Source organism: Amblyomma americanum, chromosome 1, assembly GCF_052857255.1.
Source record: "Amblyomma americanum isolate KBUSLIRL-KWMA chromosome 1, ASM5285725v1, whole genome shotgun sequence".
Taxonomy (NCBI): Eukaryota; Metazoa; Arthropoda; class Arachnida; order Ixodida; family Ixodidae; genus Amblyomma; species Amblyomma americanum.
Genome location: NC_135497.1, coordinates 103630449 through 103647509, shown reverse-complemented (window position 1 = coordinate 103647509; position 17061 = coordinate 103630449). Strand labels below are relative to the sequence as shown.

The 17061-nt window shown below is 46.7% G+C and overlaps 1 protein-coding gene across 2 annotated transcripts in view; it reads right to left on the bottom strand.

Moving 5' to 3' along the window:
* The window catches only part of LOC144113379 (uncharacterized), an 87472-nt gene that overhangs the window by 9673 nt on the left and 60738 nt on the right, over positions 1-17061 (bottom strand). For both annotated transcript variants that reach the window (XM_077646427.1, XM_077646428.1), the window contains exon 10: positions 8401-8611. In XM_077646427.1, coding sequence (XP_077502553.1) covers positions 8401-8611 — 211 coding nt within the window. The remainder of the gene's footprint in view (positions 1-8400; positions 8612-17061) is intronic.

Here is a 17061-nt window from a genome sequence, read left to right as displayed (position 1 = left end):
TGTCTGTCCGCACGACGTCGGGAATCCCGAAGTGAGCAAAGCAACTCTTCACAGCAGCAATAAACGCCGTAGCAGTTATAGTCCACAGTGTGATCACTTCAGGGAATTAGAGTAGTAATCGACAATCAGAACATAGTCACATCCTTTAAACTAGAACAGGTCGATACCGAGGTGTTGCCATGGCCTCTCCGGTGTGGGAGTTGACATCAGTGGCTCTGAACGTACGACTCGAGTCTCGACACATTTCGGACACTGGGCCACAAGGTGTTCAAAATGCAGGTTGCAATTTGGCCACCAAACGCACTCTCGGGCGCGTTCTTGACAGCGGCGTATCCTTTGATGCCCTTCGTGCAGCAGTGCGAGAATGTCGAAATGACAGAATGACGATACAGCGATCCAACAGAAGCAGACCCTCGTACACACTCAGTCTGTCTCTCTCCTTCCAGTATGGTGCTATGTGGGTTGGTACTCTGTTCTTGGAAGGCCAGCCTCTCGCAGAGTAAGTCATGACTGAGGAACACTCCCCATCTTGAGCTTGCTGTCGGTGAACATCATCTAGCCAACTTTGCACTCAAGGAGGTAGATCCTTCAAGACCTCACTGATGAAGATTTCCAGGCTGTTAACGGCTTTCGAGGTTGGCGAGCCACAGGGTGCTCGTGATAGAGTGTCGGCCGTAGCTACGAGTTTCCCCGGTACATATTTGACAGTGTACTGATAGCGCATCAGCTTTATCCGCATTCGCTGTACTCGAAGTGGCAAGATTTCAAGATCCTTGCTCGCAAAGAGGGATACGAGAGGAAGATGATCCATCTCGACCTCAGAGCTTAGACCGCGAAAATACTGGTCAAACCTAGCCACGGCGCATGTAACTGCCAGAGATTCTTTTTCCGTCTAACTGTAGCATCCCTCTGTAGGAGTGAGGGATCTAGAAGCGTAGGCCACAACACACTGAAGTCCTGAAGGCTGATCTTGGACCAAGATGGCCCCCAGACCGTGAGAGCGTGCATCAGCTGATACTACAGTCTGGTAATGCGGGTGGTACTTTGCCATACACGTTTCCGAGCTGAGCGACAACTTGATGCGAGTGAAAGCTTCCCCAAATCCAGGTGCTGTTCTTGTTCAAGAGAGAACGAATGGGTGTCGTGATATCAGACAGGTTTGGAATGAAGCAAAGCTATTACAGGGGCTAGATGGCTGATCATACTGAGAACAAATGCGCTACAAGCGACACAAAAGGACACATACACACGGCACAAGCGCAAACTAACAACTGTTTATTCCATACGGAAGGTGCGTTTATATACGCAGCGTCAGTTTTTGAAAGAAGCAACCATCCCATCATCAAACACATGACCATCACCACGACACAGCATCTGCACTTATCAAGTCAATCTCAGTTTTTGTAAGTGCAATAGAAGGAGTGCTTACACAATTTCCATTTTCCACCTTTTTGATTAAAAATGCTTCGACTATCTCTCTTTCAATCCTTTCTTTCTGTTTTCCTCCAATTGTGGTCCTGTGGAAAATTGGTGCGCACTTCTTCTTACACCTGCAGCAATGTTGCGCTAGATTTCCCGGGTGGTTAATTTTGTTGCAGTCATTGTGATGCTCCAAAAGTCGCGTGTTGACACATCTTCCCGATTGTCCAAAGTATTGTTTTCCGCATGATATTGGTATTCTATATATGATGTTCTTCTGGCATGGTACGAACCTTTCCCTGTGGGCAATGTCACATTCCTTGCGCTTGTCACTCTTTCCTTTTGCGTTTACCTTGTTGCACAGGCTTATCAACTTTTTTGGTGCGCTGAATACAACTTTCACTTGGTGTTTGTTCGCCACCTTCTTCAATCCGTGCGATACCTTATGTATATACGGTATAACAACCATTCCTTCTCTATTACTCTGTTCTTTTGACTTCTTTTTTTCTTTCCTCGTCAGAGATTTCAGCACTTTTTCGCCCACTGACGCGATCATGTTGTCAGGGAACCCACTATCGGTCAGCCGACTTATTTGCATGCTGATGCTCTCAGTCATTTTGTGCTCGCAGGACTTCGTCAGGCTCTGCATCATACACGATTGGGCAACACTCCTTTTGACAAGCTTAGACTTGCTGGAATCATATCGCATGATGCTTTTTTTCACTTTTTGTATGCTACCACGTATGGACAGGGGTTTCCTGTATTTGTAGATCAAGGAATCTTATCATCCCTTTTTCCGGGAGTTCATACGTGAAGTCAGGGCCATCAAATATGCGTTTATAAAGCGTGACCATCGCCTACGCGTCAACCGCGCCTGCTTTTTCCGCACTAAAACAGAGCAAGAAATCGTCTACATACCGAAAGCATGCCAACACGTTCCTGCCTTCGAGCTCTGGTTTGAGGGTGCGATCACCCTTTGCCATGTACAGGTTCGAAAGCACAGGGGCCAGACACGAACCAATGCTTATGCTGCCTCTCTGTGCGTACACTTTTCCTTCATACTGCACGTAAAGGGATCTTAAATATACCCAAAGTAGTTCAAGGAACCCACTGACGCTCGTCCCACATTCATTCTGAAAACTTCGTCGCTCCGTAGCTGTCAATACTTTCCTCTACTGCAGAAATCGCACCGTCTTGAGGGATTGAATAAAGCATGTCTTTAACGTCCACAGACAAGCAAGTCACCGGTGTCCCATTCTTCAAGAAGCAGATGACCTGCTCTGATCCTTTCACCATGTATGGGTCATCACAAGTCAGTTTAGACAGTTGGACCTGCATGTATCTAGCAACATGACTTTGCCATGTGCTCTTGTCCTCAACGATCATCCTGAAGGGGTTACCTTCTTTGTGGGTTTTGACCGAAAAGAATGGCCGCAGTGTGAGCCCCTTGCTTCCTTTGACCGCGTTCGAGAGCTTTTCCAAACCAAGCCGGGCACATGATTTGGCCGCTTCCAATCTCATTTTCTTCAGATCTTTTTCCTCCACATTCAATTCATCGAAATTCTTTCGAATGGCATCAATAGCTTTTCTCTCATGTTCTTCTCTTTTCATAACCACGAATTGACCGGTTTTGTCCGAAATTTGAAGCGTAAGTGCGTGGTCGATTAAAAATTCAAGTCTTTTTGATTGAAAAACGCTCCTTTCTTGGTTGTGGCAGTTTTTTGACGCAATTTACACCTCCAGCAACGCAGGCAGCTTTCTCCAGCCCAGGGGCCCTACTGGCAATGGTGTGTACCATTCCTAACAGCTGTACTGCAGTGGCTTTGACCGCAACGGCAAACTTGGGACCTCTGTCTAACATGGACTGTACCTTGCTTGGTAGATGGCTCCCAGACAAGTCGATGTGACCTTTTCTCTCACTTGGCCGATGCTGCTTCTTTGGTAATGAAGCGAAAGTCCTCTTCGACTTCTCTTCTCCAATTGACCCTGCCAACTCAAGGAAGTATTTCACCATCACCCTAGTTCCTTCTTTGTCGAGCGTTTGAGCGCAGGTCGATTCGATGTGGAGACGGTATAACCCAATCTGCCTCCAGCTTTCTGCTCGGACGATTTTGCATATTCTTCGAGCCGTCCTCTCTCTGGGCGCCATAGCTCCCAACACAGTCTTGATTGCAGCACTCGTCAGGCCGTGGTTCAGGGCATACGTGAGAGTTCGGGTCCTGGTCCTTTCCTCCGCAATGCAGTTCACGAGGTAGTAAACACGATGTAATGGTTGCAGGTGTGGAACATAGAAGCCCGTTGTACTTGAAATAGAGGCCAGCAAAGCTATTACAGGGGCTAGTTGGTTGATCATACTGGTAACAAATGCGCTAGTATATCGTCGATCATATTGTCAACTCCGGAAGTGCATTCTAACAGTCTTGACATGAAGTGCTGGAAGTATTCAGGCGCCGTCACGAGGCCAAATGGAAGACGCCTGTAAAAGTAGCGGCCAAAGGGAGTGATAAACGTCGTCAGTTCTTCACTCTCACAACTTAATTTGATTTGGTGGAAGCTGGACCTTGCGTCGAGCTTGGAAAGGACTTGTGCCCCATTAAGTTGGCCTAAGATGTCTTCCACTGTTGGCAAGACGTAGCACTCCCCCGCTGGATGACCTTGTTAAGCTTCGTTAGGTCGACACAGAGCCGGTACCCCCCAGACGGCTTCGGCACAATGACAAGGGCCGAACACCATGCAGTTGGCGTATCCACTTTCCGGATGGCCCCTTGGGTTTTCATGTTGTCCAGTTCTTTCTTCATGCTCTCGAGCAGAGGAAGGGGTATTCGGCTTTGGACGCCCAGTGAAAAGGAACAAGCATCAGGACAGAGGTGGATGTGGTATTTCTCTTGTGCTTCCCCCAGCCCACGAAAGATATTGAGCTCTCGACTCAGTGCACAAACTGAACGATGCCTGAGTCTTCGATTGCCGGTAGTCCAAGAAGGTGGGTAGTCTGATTCTTGATGACATACAATGTCTGGTCACAGTCACTCTGTTGCGCCACTCCAGGTTAGCAGGGAAAGTTCCCAGCACGCCCGACCGATAATTCCGTGACCAGATACCTCGGCTTCTGCTTCATTCAGCACATGAGGCAATCCTGGGAAAGAAAGCGAAACTACCGTTACCTCTGCTCACGAGTCTATTTTGAACTTTGCAAGGTGGCCATTCACGCGTAGGTCGGTGTACCTTGCCCGATGCGTACTGAGCGCATCAAGTTTCATAGAACCGAGCAGCTCTTTTCGTTGCTTTGCCTAGCAAACTTCTACAAAATGACCCTGCTTTCTGCAGAAATGGCACGTAGCCTTGCGTGCGAGGCATTCGTTTCGCGGGTGGATACTACGGCCGCAATAACTGCAAGCTGACCCATTTAGCAGCACTGGCTTGCCACTGCGTGACGATGCGCATGCCGTCGTTATTGCGTCGCACCACGTCGACGTTCAGACTATCGAAAGCAGTGCTGTCACGTGAGCTTGCGCGGGAGAGACGCTCTTTTTCAGCGTCCTCACGCAGACGTGCTTGACACAGTGCTTCTTCTGCCATGAGTTTTGTGCAGCAGCACAACTGGTCAGATAGCTTTTCATCCCGCAATCCCATGACAAACTTGTCCCAAACTAGGCGGTCTTCCACTTCGGGGCTTTTGTATCTGCAACGTTTTATGAGATTGCGAAGCACCATGAAGAGGTCATCGACTGACTCACCCTGCTGCTGTGTTTGGCGATGGAACTGACGGCTTCCGTAAATCTCGTTGATGGGGTGCACGAAATGCAAGGCAAGCTTATCCTTGACAACCGAAAACGAGAGGGTTTCCGGAGTTGAGTCTCCGAAAGACGACAAGACGCTGCGTGCTCGAGGCCCGATACAATACAGAAGCGTGCGCACCTGCACGTCGTCGGTGGCTGTATTCAGACCAGTGGCGAAGGCGTAGTCTTCGTATGTCGCTACCCATGTTGGCCACTCTCCTGGGCTTGTAAAGGTGAATGGTGGAGGGGGTTGAAGTCCGGGCGAACCGACACGCACGACGTTGACCTTGGAGGCACAGGCCTTGTGGTCAGAGCACCTCCGCTTGCCGCTCTAGTGCCATTGCATTCAATCCGGTCATACCGATTCCTCGAATAACCACCACAACGTGTCTTTTCCGAAACAGGATTAGCAACGACAGAGCTTGTCAGGCACGTCAAGCAAGCCATGCTCCATAAATTGGCAACGTTGACACCAGTTTGCCATGTGGCAGCATGGGCATTAGACGATTCATTCAAGTAAGTGGCACCATGGGACTGTTCCTGCCAAGACCAATGTGACATCAACCCTCATGGCCAACGTCATCAGCCATGACCTATATGGCATAGGACCAAATAAAATCAAAATGAAATAAGTTGCCAGAAACTCATACCAGTGGGATTACGATAACACTCTGCAACCGAGACTGCTTGCTAATCTCATTCATTCCCATTATTGCACCCATAAATCTCCATTAACCCACAAATCACTCATTAATCCCTGCTTATCACTTTCATCCACCCATTAATCCACCCTAATCCATTATCAGGGGTGGACCAACTTTAAAATTCTATCCCATTTGCTTTTTTAAGAATGTGGTTAAAAAGGGCCCCCAGATTTTCATATCACTCACCATTACACAAAGGGAGGGTCACTCAGTATCTCAAGACTTTTGTAGCGATAGCTACATAACGGTAGCATTTCGAGCCTTCAGCGTGGCGGTTCCGCCACCCTGTGGCTGCACCGCCACCCTGTGGTTGTGCTGCCATGCTGTCACGTGGTTGGTCACATGGTGCGGAGCAGCTGTTGGCGGCGCAGTGCCGTGGCTGATCACGTGGTTTGTCACATGGTTGGTGATGTCACCAGCCGTGTGGTGCGGAGCAGCTGCTGCTGGTGGCGGCACAGCGCGCCGGCGAAACCGAGCTGCACCAGCGGTGAGCGTGCGCCGTGTCAAGTGGGACGAAGATGAAGGAACACCCAGCGAAATGGACCAGTGAAACACTGACTTAAATTATAAACAAGTTCCACCCGGCCAGCTGTAGATATAACGTCACTCTAGGTTTAATCACAGCTAAACCACTGCCAATTTCTTTTTAAACCCCAATCACCCCCCAATATGGCAACAGATGGAATCAACAATCAAGATTATCTGCCACCGCTCTGCCTCCATCCCTATAAAATTCCTCCTCATCGGCCCAGCAGGAATAAAAAGTCCATAGTCCAGGCCTCTCATAAACCTTATTATTACAGCTCTTTCTCTTCATTAGCAATGCTTGCCCAGCAAGAAAACACGCGAGTAATTACTAGTAGACTCGTGATAATTCAAACTCTGTTAATCCAAACAAATTTTAGAATTTTGTTTGGCTGGCTATATATTCAATGCATTTTAAAGGCACTTAATTCATACCGCGATTTCTCTTCAAATCGGTTAATTCAAACTTTTTTAAGGTTTATGGTTTATTGGGGTTTAACGTCCCAAAGCGACTCGGGCTATGAGGGATGCCACAGTGGAGAGCTCCGGAACTTTCGACCACCTGGGGTTCTTTAACATGCACTGACATCACACAATACATGGGCCTCTAGAATTCTGCCTCCATCGAAAGTCGACTGCAGCGGCCGGGATCGAACCCATTCAAACTTAGTGTTGCTGACGATGCTCTCGGTGTGCGAAATGGCAGCGACTGAGGTAGGATGAGTCAGGTTTGAGGCGTGTGTGAACTGAAAATCCGGCCCCTCCAACCGGTTGGCTCTGACGCGAAGGAGGGTTGAGTAGGTCGGAGGTGCCCCTTAGCTACACAGTTTCCATTTTTGAGCTCGTGAGGCAGAAAAGCCGGCTGCCCGCCTGCCGCGGCTCCGTCACATCGCTCCAGCAATGCGCAGAACCGGCATCCCACTCTCCAAGGGCGGCTGCTGATAAGCGGCGGCGGCCCGATAACACTGTCGTGTTCTGCTATTAAAAACGAAGCTTAAGCGTCCTCCAAGTCTTTTTTTCTTCTTTCTTCTGGAAGGCACCTGGCTGTTCCAGCACAAATGTGCATTTCCCTCGCATCCGTCCGCGTGGTCCTGTGCGTCGATAATTCACGCTTGTTATGAGCTGCTCGTTGTGTGGTGAAGCCTCTTTACATGGACACCGATACATGTGAGGAAGCTCCATTCCTACTGCATCGCTCCTGTGAAGAAGACTGCGGAAAGCCAAACTGTTTTGGAGCAGTTGTGCTTTGATATTTTCAACAGTGGGCATGCACTACAAAATGACAGTATTGGCGAAAAACCACCATTGCACTGCTGCGCACTTTTTCACTTAAAGTGCGAAACAGTTTCAGGAATTTTTTTTTTCTAGCCAATCAACTTTTCCACCTTCCGATGATTCGGACCTTTTTTTTTTGTCCCATGAAGTTTTTATTTTTTCTCTAACGTGAAACCAAACCATTATTGACAACTTACTTTTGATCACACTTCAGTAAACCAACTTATCACTGCTTTCTACTCATATTTTATGTTGTGCTAAAGCATTTAGCTACATTTGCATAGACAAACATTCAAAATACTATTTGTATACATAGATATTGATACCGTGAATTACAATCAGTCTTGCATCATACTGAGGTGCACTTATGTTAATTCAAACTTACTGATAACTGAAAAAAAAACGCTAGTTTGTTGAAGTTTGAATTAACGAGAGTCTATTGTGTTTACCTTTCTCATGTAGTAATTCTTCTTTTTAACAGCCCTTCCAATGGCCGCAGCACTATAGTATCACTGTTTATCTTATTTTATTTTCTACAATGCAAAGTAATTCTGTACCTGTTATTTTTGGACTGCTAATTAGATTAAGTTCGTAACAATTAGTGGTACCCCAGGACACAATTTTCTCAGTATTTTTTAATAGCCCCACCAGAGTATCAAGCCGTCCAGCGGGCAAGCTGCTCAGCGCGTGGACGCACGCACCATTTTTCACGGCCTGCCACTCCTGGCGCTCGTAGGCGCCCAGGTTGGGCGCGATGGTCCGCTGCCCTGGCTGCGCATATTGGGCAATCTCCTTGTTCAGGGCCTTGGCCTGGGCAAGCTCATAGTTGAGGGGGCGGCCATTCAGGAACAGGTAGCGCATCCGCTGGTACAACCGCAGGCAGGCTTCTCGGTCCAGGTTCTGGCCCTCGCCCTGCAGCGTATTTTCACAATATAACACCTGGCACCACTCCTGGCCTCAGTGTGCCTTGCATTTCAGGCACACTTTGGATCATATGGTGGCCCCAGTACATTACAGACAGAACGATACTCAGGATGAATTGAAGTTTGACAGTACGAAAATACGTATTACCTAGTTCTCGTGAGCAAGAGGCCATTTTCGCTAAAAACAGAATGCTCTTAGGCTAGAAAAGAACAAAATTAAGAAGGGCACTTACGGAACTTGCATGGGAGTAATGCAAAAGCATTCCAATTCTAATCAAACTCTATTCCAATTACATTCTAAATCTATTCCAATTACTTGCTATTCCTTTGGGGCAGTTCTAGTTCTGTACTGGCTAACATTTCGTATTTTCCCACCTTTGATGATGTGACACCATTTCGACCAACCGTGAGTTTTATAACGTAACTTTTTGGGTGACGCTGGATTTTCGTGTCGTTATGCCATCTAATGCTGTCATACAGAAATATAATGTACAGGTGTCGCCGCTGCAGGCTTTCTTGAAGAGCAGTTTGTCGAGAAGTAAAGGTAGCTTTTACAGGCGTAGCGATAAGCCAAGGATACACGATCATTCACTACTAAAAAGGTGACCTCTCAAATCCTATTTAATGCTGGCATCAGTAGCTTCTAATGACTGGCATGAAAACCAATAATTCTATTATGCAATGCGCTTTTGACAGCAATAAATCTGTATTTTGCTGCCGAACAAACCTGACAGTCACAAAAAACAAACACATATATTTATTTTCTCGAAACAAAGATATGCTCTTATTTTTCAAAAGGTGATCATCGGAATTATTTTAAGCCCCAATATATTGAAGCCGAGGGTTGGACGTAAATGCGTCTGGTCGGAGGTGTACATGAAGAAGAAGGCAGAACATAGACCAAAATAAAAAATGAACTTTTAAATGACATCTCGGCTCCAAACATCTCAAAAAGAGCCGAAATGTCAATTAAAAGCTCATTTTTCATTTTTATTTTGGTCGGCGTTCTGCCTTCTTCTTTGCCCCAATATACTGATTTTACAAAAGCAAGCATTTTCTCATTGCACGCAGTTCTTCATTACATGCAGTCTTTGCATCAAGACCCGAGGCTATTAGCGATTATACCCATTGCAATACGATGAGCACTAGCTGTTCTTTTTGTGCTTTTACAACTGCTGCATCTGCCATGCGTGAATTTGTAAAGATTGCATTCCCTTGTGGGAGTATTCGCGCAAGGTGCTAGGCATGAGCTGTCCACAGAGACGACACGTTATCGTGCCTCCGCAGAGGGGCACCCCACATCTGCCTTCCAGTCAAGCTAGGATTCATGGACGATGGATAAACACGGCAACTAATATGTTTCAGCCAGGAAACTTGCTATAACAGCTAGCGCTGTAAAAATCAGGCATGGACCGTACAGAAGGTACATTTATCTTCTACACTATTTTTCGATACATTTCGTGTACCGTTATTAGGTATTGCTTGAAAAAAGCGAAAGCATTGCAGTATTAGCATCAAAAATAAATTTTCAGTGTATCATGTATTTTAGCCATACTAGATACTCAAAAATAAAATGTGCCGCAGATTTTGAAATCACCAAGTTGGACACTGGGCCAGCGGTGCTCACTCAGGTGGTAGCATACTGAGAAAAGGAATGAAGTGCAATTAGAGAGACAGAATGCCAATGCCGTCAACCAAGCCAGTCTTATTTCGTCCTACATTTGTTGTATGGCAGGCAGATGAGATATACCATACGCCTCTGCACACTCGGTGACAGAGGGACTAGGAGACATGCTCTGTGTTGTGGCAGAAACAGCAGCCCTTCATTCTTATTTCAGGTTGCAGTTGTTGCCAACAAAAACAGACAACTTGTGCCACCATGGTCAGGAGTTTACAGAAGATTTGTTGTTAACTTTGTCAGCACAATAAAAGTGCACAGATGGGTCAGTGGGGTCATCGGCGCTGGCAGCGTCAAATGGATCAGCTGGAGCATTCCTTTCTTTTGAAGAAGAAGGTGCTACAACAAGCCATAGTTCTCAAGAGGCACGAGCGAAACTTGAGTTTCTTAGCCACAACCATCAAGTCGACCTGGCTATTTGCGTCACTCTCATTCTTTGATAGAAAGCACCTTCATAAAGAACAACATGGCAACGAGCTTGTCTATTTCTGCAAAGAGGATCTTTTCATTTTTGCTGCATGGCCGCATCATGGGGCTTTCTCGAACCGGCGGTGCGAGAAAATGCTGTTACTTAAAACTGTTATGTAAAAATAGCACCTAAATAACAAGATTAGCAAGACCTATTGTGCCTAATAGAAACTTTCAATCCATTTATTTTTGTCCCTTTCCTTCCACATTTCAACCAAGGGTGTTCAGCTTCAGAAGTCTGTTGAACAGAGTGCTGGAGAAATAACTTTGGTTCTCCGCACCTTTTAGCACAGGGCAAAGGCAGAGGCAACTCAGTAAATACTGCAGTAAGAAACAAAAACAATGATAGTCGATTTCCATAGTTATGCCAGATGTAAATTAGATGCACTAGCACTACGTGGTCAATGTTTTGCATAACAGTCGAGCCCACATATAACGGCCCCACTTAAGACAAATTTTCGCTTAAAACGAATGAGACCTGCGTGATTGTCAAAATATAGATTGTTTCAATGGCACAAAATCACATGCATAACGAATGTCATTAAGCAGTGCTGATCGGTTATAGCGAACGGACGGCACAAACCCGGCGCCTCGATGCGAGATAACCTGCCTCTGACCGCCTTGCGCACCCGGCACACGGCATGTTTCCCAAGCCTCATCGCAGGCCAACTGCCCGCCCCGTTTCGCGCTGCTCTTGAGCAAGCTACCCTTCCCCGCCGATGCGACTTCCAACATCGCCCTCCCGGCCCCCTCTTCGCAACTCCGCTTCCCTTTCCTCACTCTCGCAAATCCGCACGTGGCCTCTGCGATCAACCGAAGGAGGCCTTCCGTGGGAGCCAAGAGGTGGCCGCACTGGCGCTCATGGACGCCCCTCACTGGTCTCTCCGCTGGCGCTGTGCTTCTGCATCTTTAGCTTGGCTGGCTTGATTGCCGCCTGCGTACGTTGCACGTCTACCCTATCAGGCACTTTTGTCACCTTTGTTGCGGTGCGGACATTTCGTTGGCTTCGTTCAAATCTCGGGGCCCTGGTTGTAATTCAGGATGGCGGACGGGAACACGGTGCCCATTTCCATTGTATTCATCGGTAGAGATCATGAAAATGGCCTGGACGGACGTGACGGCCACTGGCGAGCGGAGCTGCTTCCGCAAGGCCGGCATCGTCGACGCAGTGTCTGATGCCGAGCCTGATGCTTCGCAAGATGACCAACCTGGCGGCAATTTGTGGCAGTGCGTCGTCGACTCTGACATGGGGGGGTCATGACTTTGGTTGGAATGATTTTATTTCTGTCGATGACGATGCCAACACCGTGGAACCGTGCATGGACGAGGGCATCGTTTCTGAAGTGTCAGATGAAGTTGAAACTTCAGAGCCAGCACCCATAAGCGTTCCTGTAGCAGTGAGCTACATAGAGAGCCTCAGACAACTTGTCTATGCCAAGGGCCTCGGCTATAGCACGCTTCTGCTTTAAATAAACTGGAAACCTCACTCATTGGATCTGCGCTGCCGAAATAGACGTTCATCACGGACTTCTTCGCAAAGAAAAAAAATTTGTGTTTTGACAAGCAACTGTTTCTAAAGCTGTGGTCCACTTACTACGAACTTCGGGATATAACGAACGGACTCCGCGTGACGCTCATGTTCGTTATAAGCGGTCTCGACTGTATCATAATTATGCTCTGTTATGCAATATGATATTGATGTGGGAATAAAGTTTCATATCAGCCAACGCGGTGGCTCAGTGGTTATGGTGGTCAGCTGCTGACCCAAAAGATTAGAGTTCGATTCCGCCTGTGGCAGTCGAATTTCGATGGAGGTGAAATTTTAGAGGCCTATGTACTGTGCTATGTCTGTGCACATTAAAGAACCCCAGGTGGTCAGAACTTCCAGAGTCCTTCACTACGACATCTCGTTAAAACACCACAAACTGTAAGGTGTAAAACTTTCAGAAAACAGTGTGCTATGTTGAATAAACCAAAGATTCCAGAAATCATAGACCTTAAAGGGGCCCCGAAACACATTTTCAGTGCATTCTTTTGCCTGTTGGTTGCATAGAATGTGTTATAGTGATGGTATTAGCACTGGTCGTACAGCGTATACTGCAGTTTTAAATATTTTAATTAGCTTGCAAAAACAAATTCTTGGTGCTGACAGTGTCACCATACAGTGGCGGTATTTAGCAGTGGATATGACATCACTTAGTGGGAGCTTGATGATTGGATAAAGAGTAAATATAGTGCAAAATGTGTTAATAACTAGAGGTACGTTTTGTCAATTTTTTGTGTTTTATATTACATTAATAAAACCAACTTGTTTGCCCTAGATAAAAGCACTGTAAATAAAGCAAAACAAAAATACACCACCAAACGCTCTGGCTACTTTTTGCATCGAAGAACTTTGCGCCTCTCTGTAAACATCCTACGGCCTAGCACTCAATACTTACATACATACATACATACATCTTTATTTTCCAGAAGACAACTGGATGGTCTCTTGGGCTAAAAGCTACACAAAAGCTTGACGAGGCCCAAGAGACCATTACAAGGCAGCAGCGTAAAGAATAGAAACATAATAGATGAATAGTACATAGGTAGACAGTAATAGGGAAATAATAAAACAGTTACTGTGACAGGTAATAATGATGTCAATCACATAAAGCTACCAGTAATGAACTGAAACCAAAATAAAACAACTGAAAAGCACATACGCGGAAACAACAAACAAAAATAATGGATCACAACTGCACAAAACAGGAATGTAATTGTTTTTTGTTCAAGCCCACTGTGTGTCTATATTTGTTTAGTATTGTAGGGAGGTTATGGGTAAGTGACTGATATTTATAAAATCGCTACTCTCTATGTATCCGAGGGCGGCTTTGCAGAATCGATCCAATTAAGCCATTGCACTTTAAAAGCGTTCGTTTCGGTTCGAAGGAAGGATGCGTTCGTTTCACATTTAGCAGGCAGTGCGCATCGTCAGCTTGTGGAGGATCACTAGCTGGCGGCACCAGATGGCGCCACGTTCCCATCAACAGCGCGCGCTGGTTGCTCGCCGTGACCAACCAGCGCGCTAGGAGCGATGAGCGATGGTTGGCGGTAAGCACTAGTGGTACGCACTATGCTAAATGTGTCTGATATTTTGCGCAGGCTGTCACACCGTTGCAGTATCTTGCGCTCGAGTTCGGATCCATAAGTAAGGGAACATCACTGATCAGTGTTCACTTCTGCGCCGTCGACGTGACGGTGAAGCATCGCTGGGTCAGCTGGGCGTTCACGTGGTTGTTGTAACCATGCAAGCGGCGCTGCCAGCCTTGGCATGAATGAATGGGAGAGTGAAATGGGAATGGGAAGCTTCGCGAAAATCGAGTAGAGGGCAGCACTGTTTGCTTGTATTTCGAAATTTCTTCATTGAATAACTCCCATTCCTATGCATCGATTCTAGTAATTCTTTTTGAGTCAGCATCCGTGTGACATTAAGAATCCATCTGAAGCACAACTGGCATCTGTTCAAGCGGTGTTTCGCAGCCCCTTTAAGAAAGTTCTCCACTTACCTAATCATATTGCCAGCATTATTAATACTAGTGAATACAGTGATGTATCGAAGTACTGAAGACACAGTATCAATTATCTATATCGGAAATCAATTTCGGTTATGTATCTTGTATCACTATTAGAAATGCAATTTTTCAGGGTACTGGGTATCGGTATCGTGTATAGTTTTGTGAAGTGTCGTGCCCAGCCCTGGTAAAAATCATAATCAGAAGCCAACTCAGGTGAAATCCAGCAAACCTTCATGGAAAGCCTCCATATTTTTTGGGGCCCTAAAAGTATTGACAGGATTAAAATTCATTGACAGCTATTAAGGTATTTATACTTTATGATATACTGCGGTAGAGAATATGAGAGTGACTTCACATATGCCTGGCTATAGGGCACTCTTTTTAGTTTTTCACACAGTCGTTTTTCGTCCAGGTCTCCTCTCCAGTCCGCTGCTCTAGAAGCACAGCACCGCCGATGATCCTTCCTTCGGGCAGCATGTTTCGCAGCAGCTGCTGCAGGTGGATCGTGCTACATTCCTCTGCTCTCGCCTTACACTCATCCTCTTTCCATGGTAACCATGTTCCGGATGGTTACTGTAGCAGGCCTTCCTACATTCTCTATATATCCTTCTTCACTCATCGTGCCCTCCTACTCCTTCTAGGGTAACTACTCTTCAGCTAGTTCCTGTGGCACCAGGTTGCGCCTTGTAACTCTCTCGCCATACCCACCTCCTGAAATGGCTATCATCCTCTGGTTGGGAATTTTTCTGCTCTCCCGATACCCTCCGCCTACCACGGTAATAACCCTCCGGATGGTTCCTGCCGTAACCACCCACCAGTTAACAATTTCGCTGCTGATGTCATTTTCCTCCTTGCATGATAGGCACCTTCTGTGAGGTTTCCATGGTAATGCACCCACCAGTCATGCCAACGATTATAACATAATACTGCTACTACTACAATGTGAAACCCAAAAATCAGTGCTTAACAGCTATTGCTGTAACACATAGAAATATTCCCAGATAAGTGTAGATTGAAGATGGGCAAAGTACCAATTGTATCGGACATGTGTAGCAATTGTATCGGACACGTGTAGCGATTGTATTGGACACGTGTAGCGATTGTATCAGCGCAGATGTGTATCAGTGATGCGCAGTATGTACAGCGTGCTAGCTCGTACCTTAATAAGTTGTGCCCTCAATAAACATACATTTCATTTTTGCACAGACTATGTTGCTGTAAGCATGGTCCCACATGCCTGATACTTGCCCACTGATACTTGCTGATATTTGATACTGCCCGGGTCGAAAGCTGCGCAACGTGCAGAAAATACGCATGCAGACAAGCACAGGAACCACTTCTAATGCGACCAGTTCCCAAATGTGCTTGGTACAGGGTTGGAGTGGTTATCTTTCTTATGCGGCAAAATCATATGTGTTTGGCTGTGGTGCCTTTTCTAATTTTCCCGAGGTCGACAACCTGGAAGACACAACTGTGGAAACCACGATTGCAGCCCTTAGCGCCATGTTTGCCAGGTATGGTGTATCAGTGGAAGTCTGCACAGATAACGAACCCAGTTGTCGAGCCACGAATTTGCCACCTTTGCCAAAACGTACAGCTTCTATCATAAAGCCTTGAGCACCCGTTATCGACACTCGAACTGCAGATTTTGAAAAATACCCTCGAGGCACGGGAGGATTTCTGGCTTGGTCTTCTAGCATATCTCTACACCTCTTGAAGATGGGCACTCTCCGGGTGAGCTTCTTCAGAGGAGGCAACTTCGTTCTCACCTTCCCGGCTTTGGAAGGGTGTCCGGGACCAAAGTGAGGAAACACCACCAAGCCAGGGCTGGAAAGCCTTCGGCAGTACTATACAGAGGCAAAAAGGTGCGGCTTCACAATGCTGCGGGTTGGTCACGGAATGCGACGATCATAGCTGAAAGCGCTCCCCTATCTACTTGGTACAAACCCAAGATCATCGTGTGCTGCGGTGAAACTGCCGGCACCTACCTAGGATGGAGGAGCGATATAGCAGTGACAGCGATGACAATGACGAGGAGAGTCTCAAGGGGTTCCCACTCCCACACACAACAGTGTACGACACCAACGGAACTAACTGCGCAAGCCTGTCGAGTAACTTCATGAAACAGCGAGGGATTGATGCTACCAGTAAGTGGCCGCGATCCTCCACCGAGCATCCCATCGCAGCCCCCTGTGAGAAGGTCAACTCGTAGCAACCAGCCCCCACAGAGTTAAGTTATGACAAACACAAGTACCAATTAAGTGCCTTAGCTATGACTGATAGTTATATTTATCTATGTGTTTAATTTTGTTCATTCCCGAGGGAGGATGTATCGGACACATGTAGTGATTGTATCAGCGGAGATTCGCATCAGTGATGCGCAGTATGTACAGCGCGCTAGCTCGTGCTTTCACATGTTGTGCCCTCAATAAACATGCATTCCATTCTTGCTCGGGCCATGTTGCTGTAAGCGTCGTCCCAACTGCCTGATACCGCAATATGTTCAGTCTACTGCCAGCCTTCAAGGCTTTTATCAGCAGGCTTTATTTTCATCAAGTGCATTCCACTAAACAACTCGAACAAAAATCAGTGCAGCACTGAACACAGCAAGGTAAGCAACGCTGCCGAGAGAAAGGAGCATGCGTAAATTTGACTACAGCAGCAGTGGCCAATATGTCTGCCACTGTTCGAACGATGCTGCTAACCGTGGGGTTGGAGTACCAGGCAGGAAGAGGA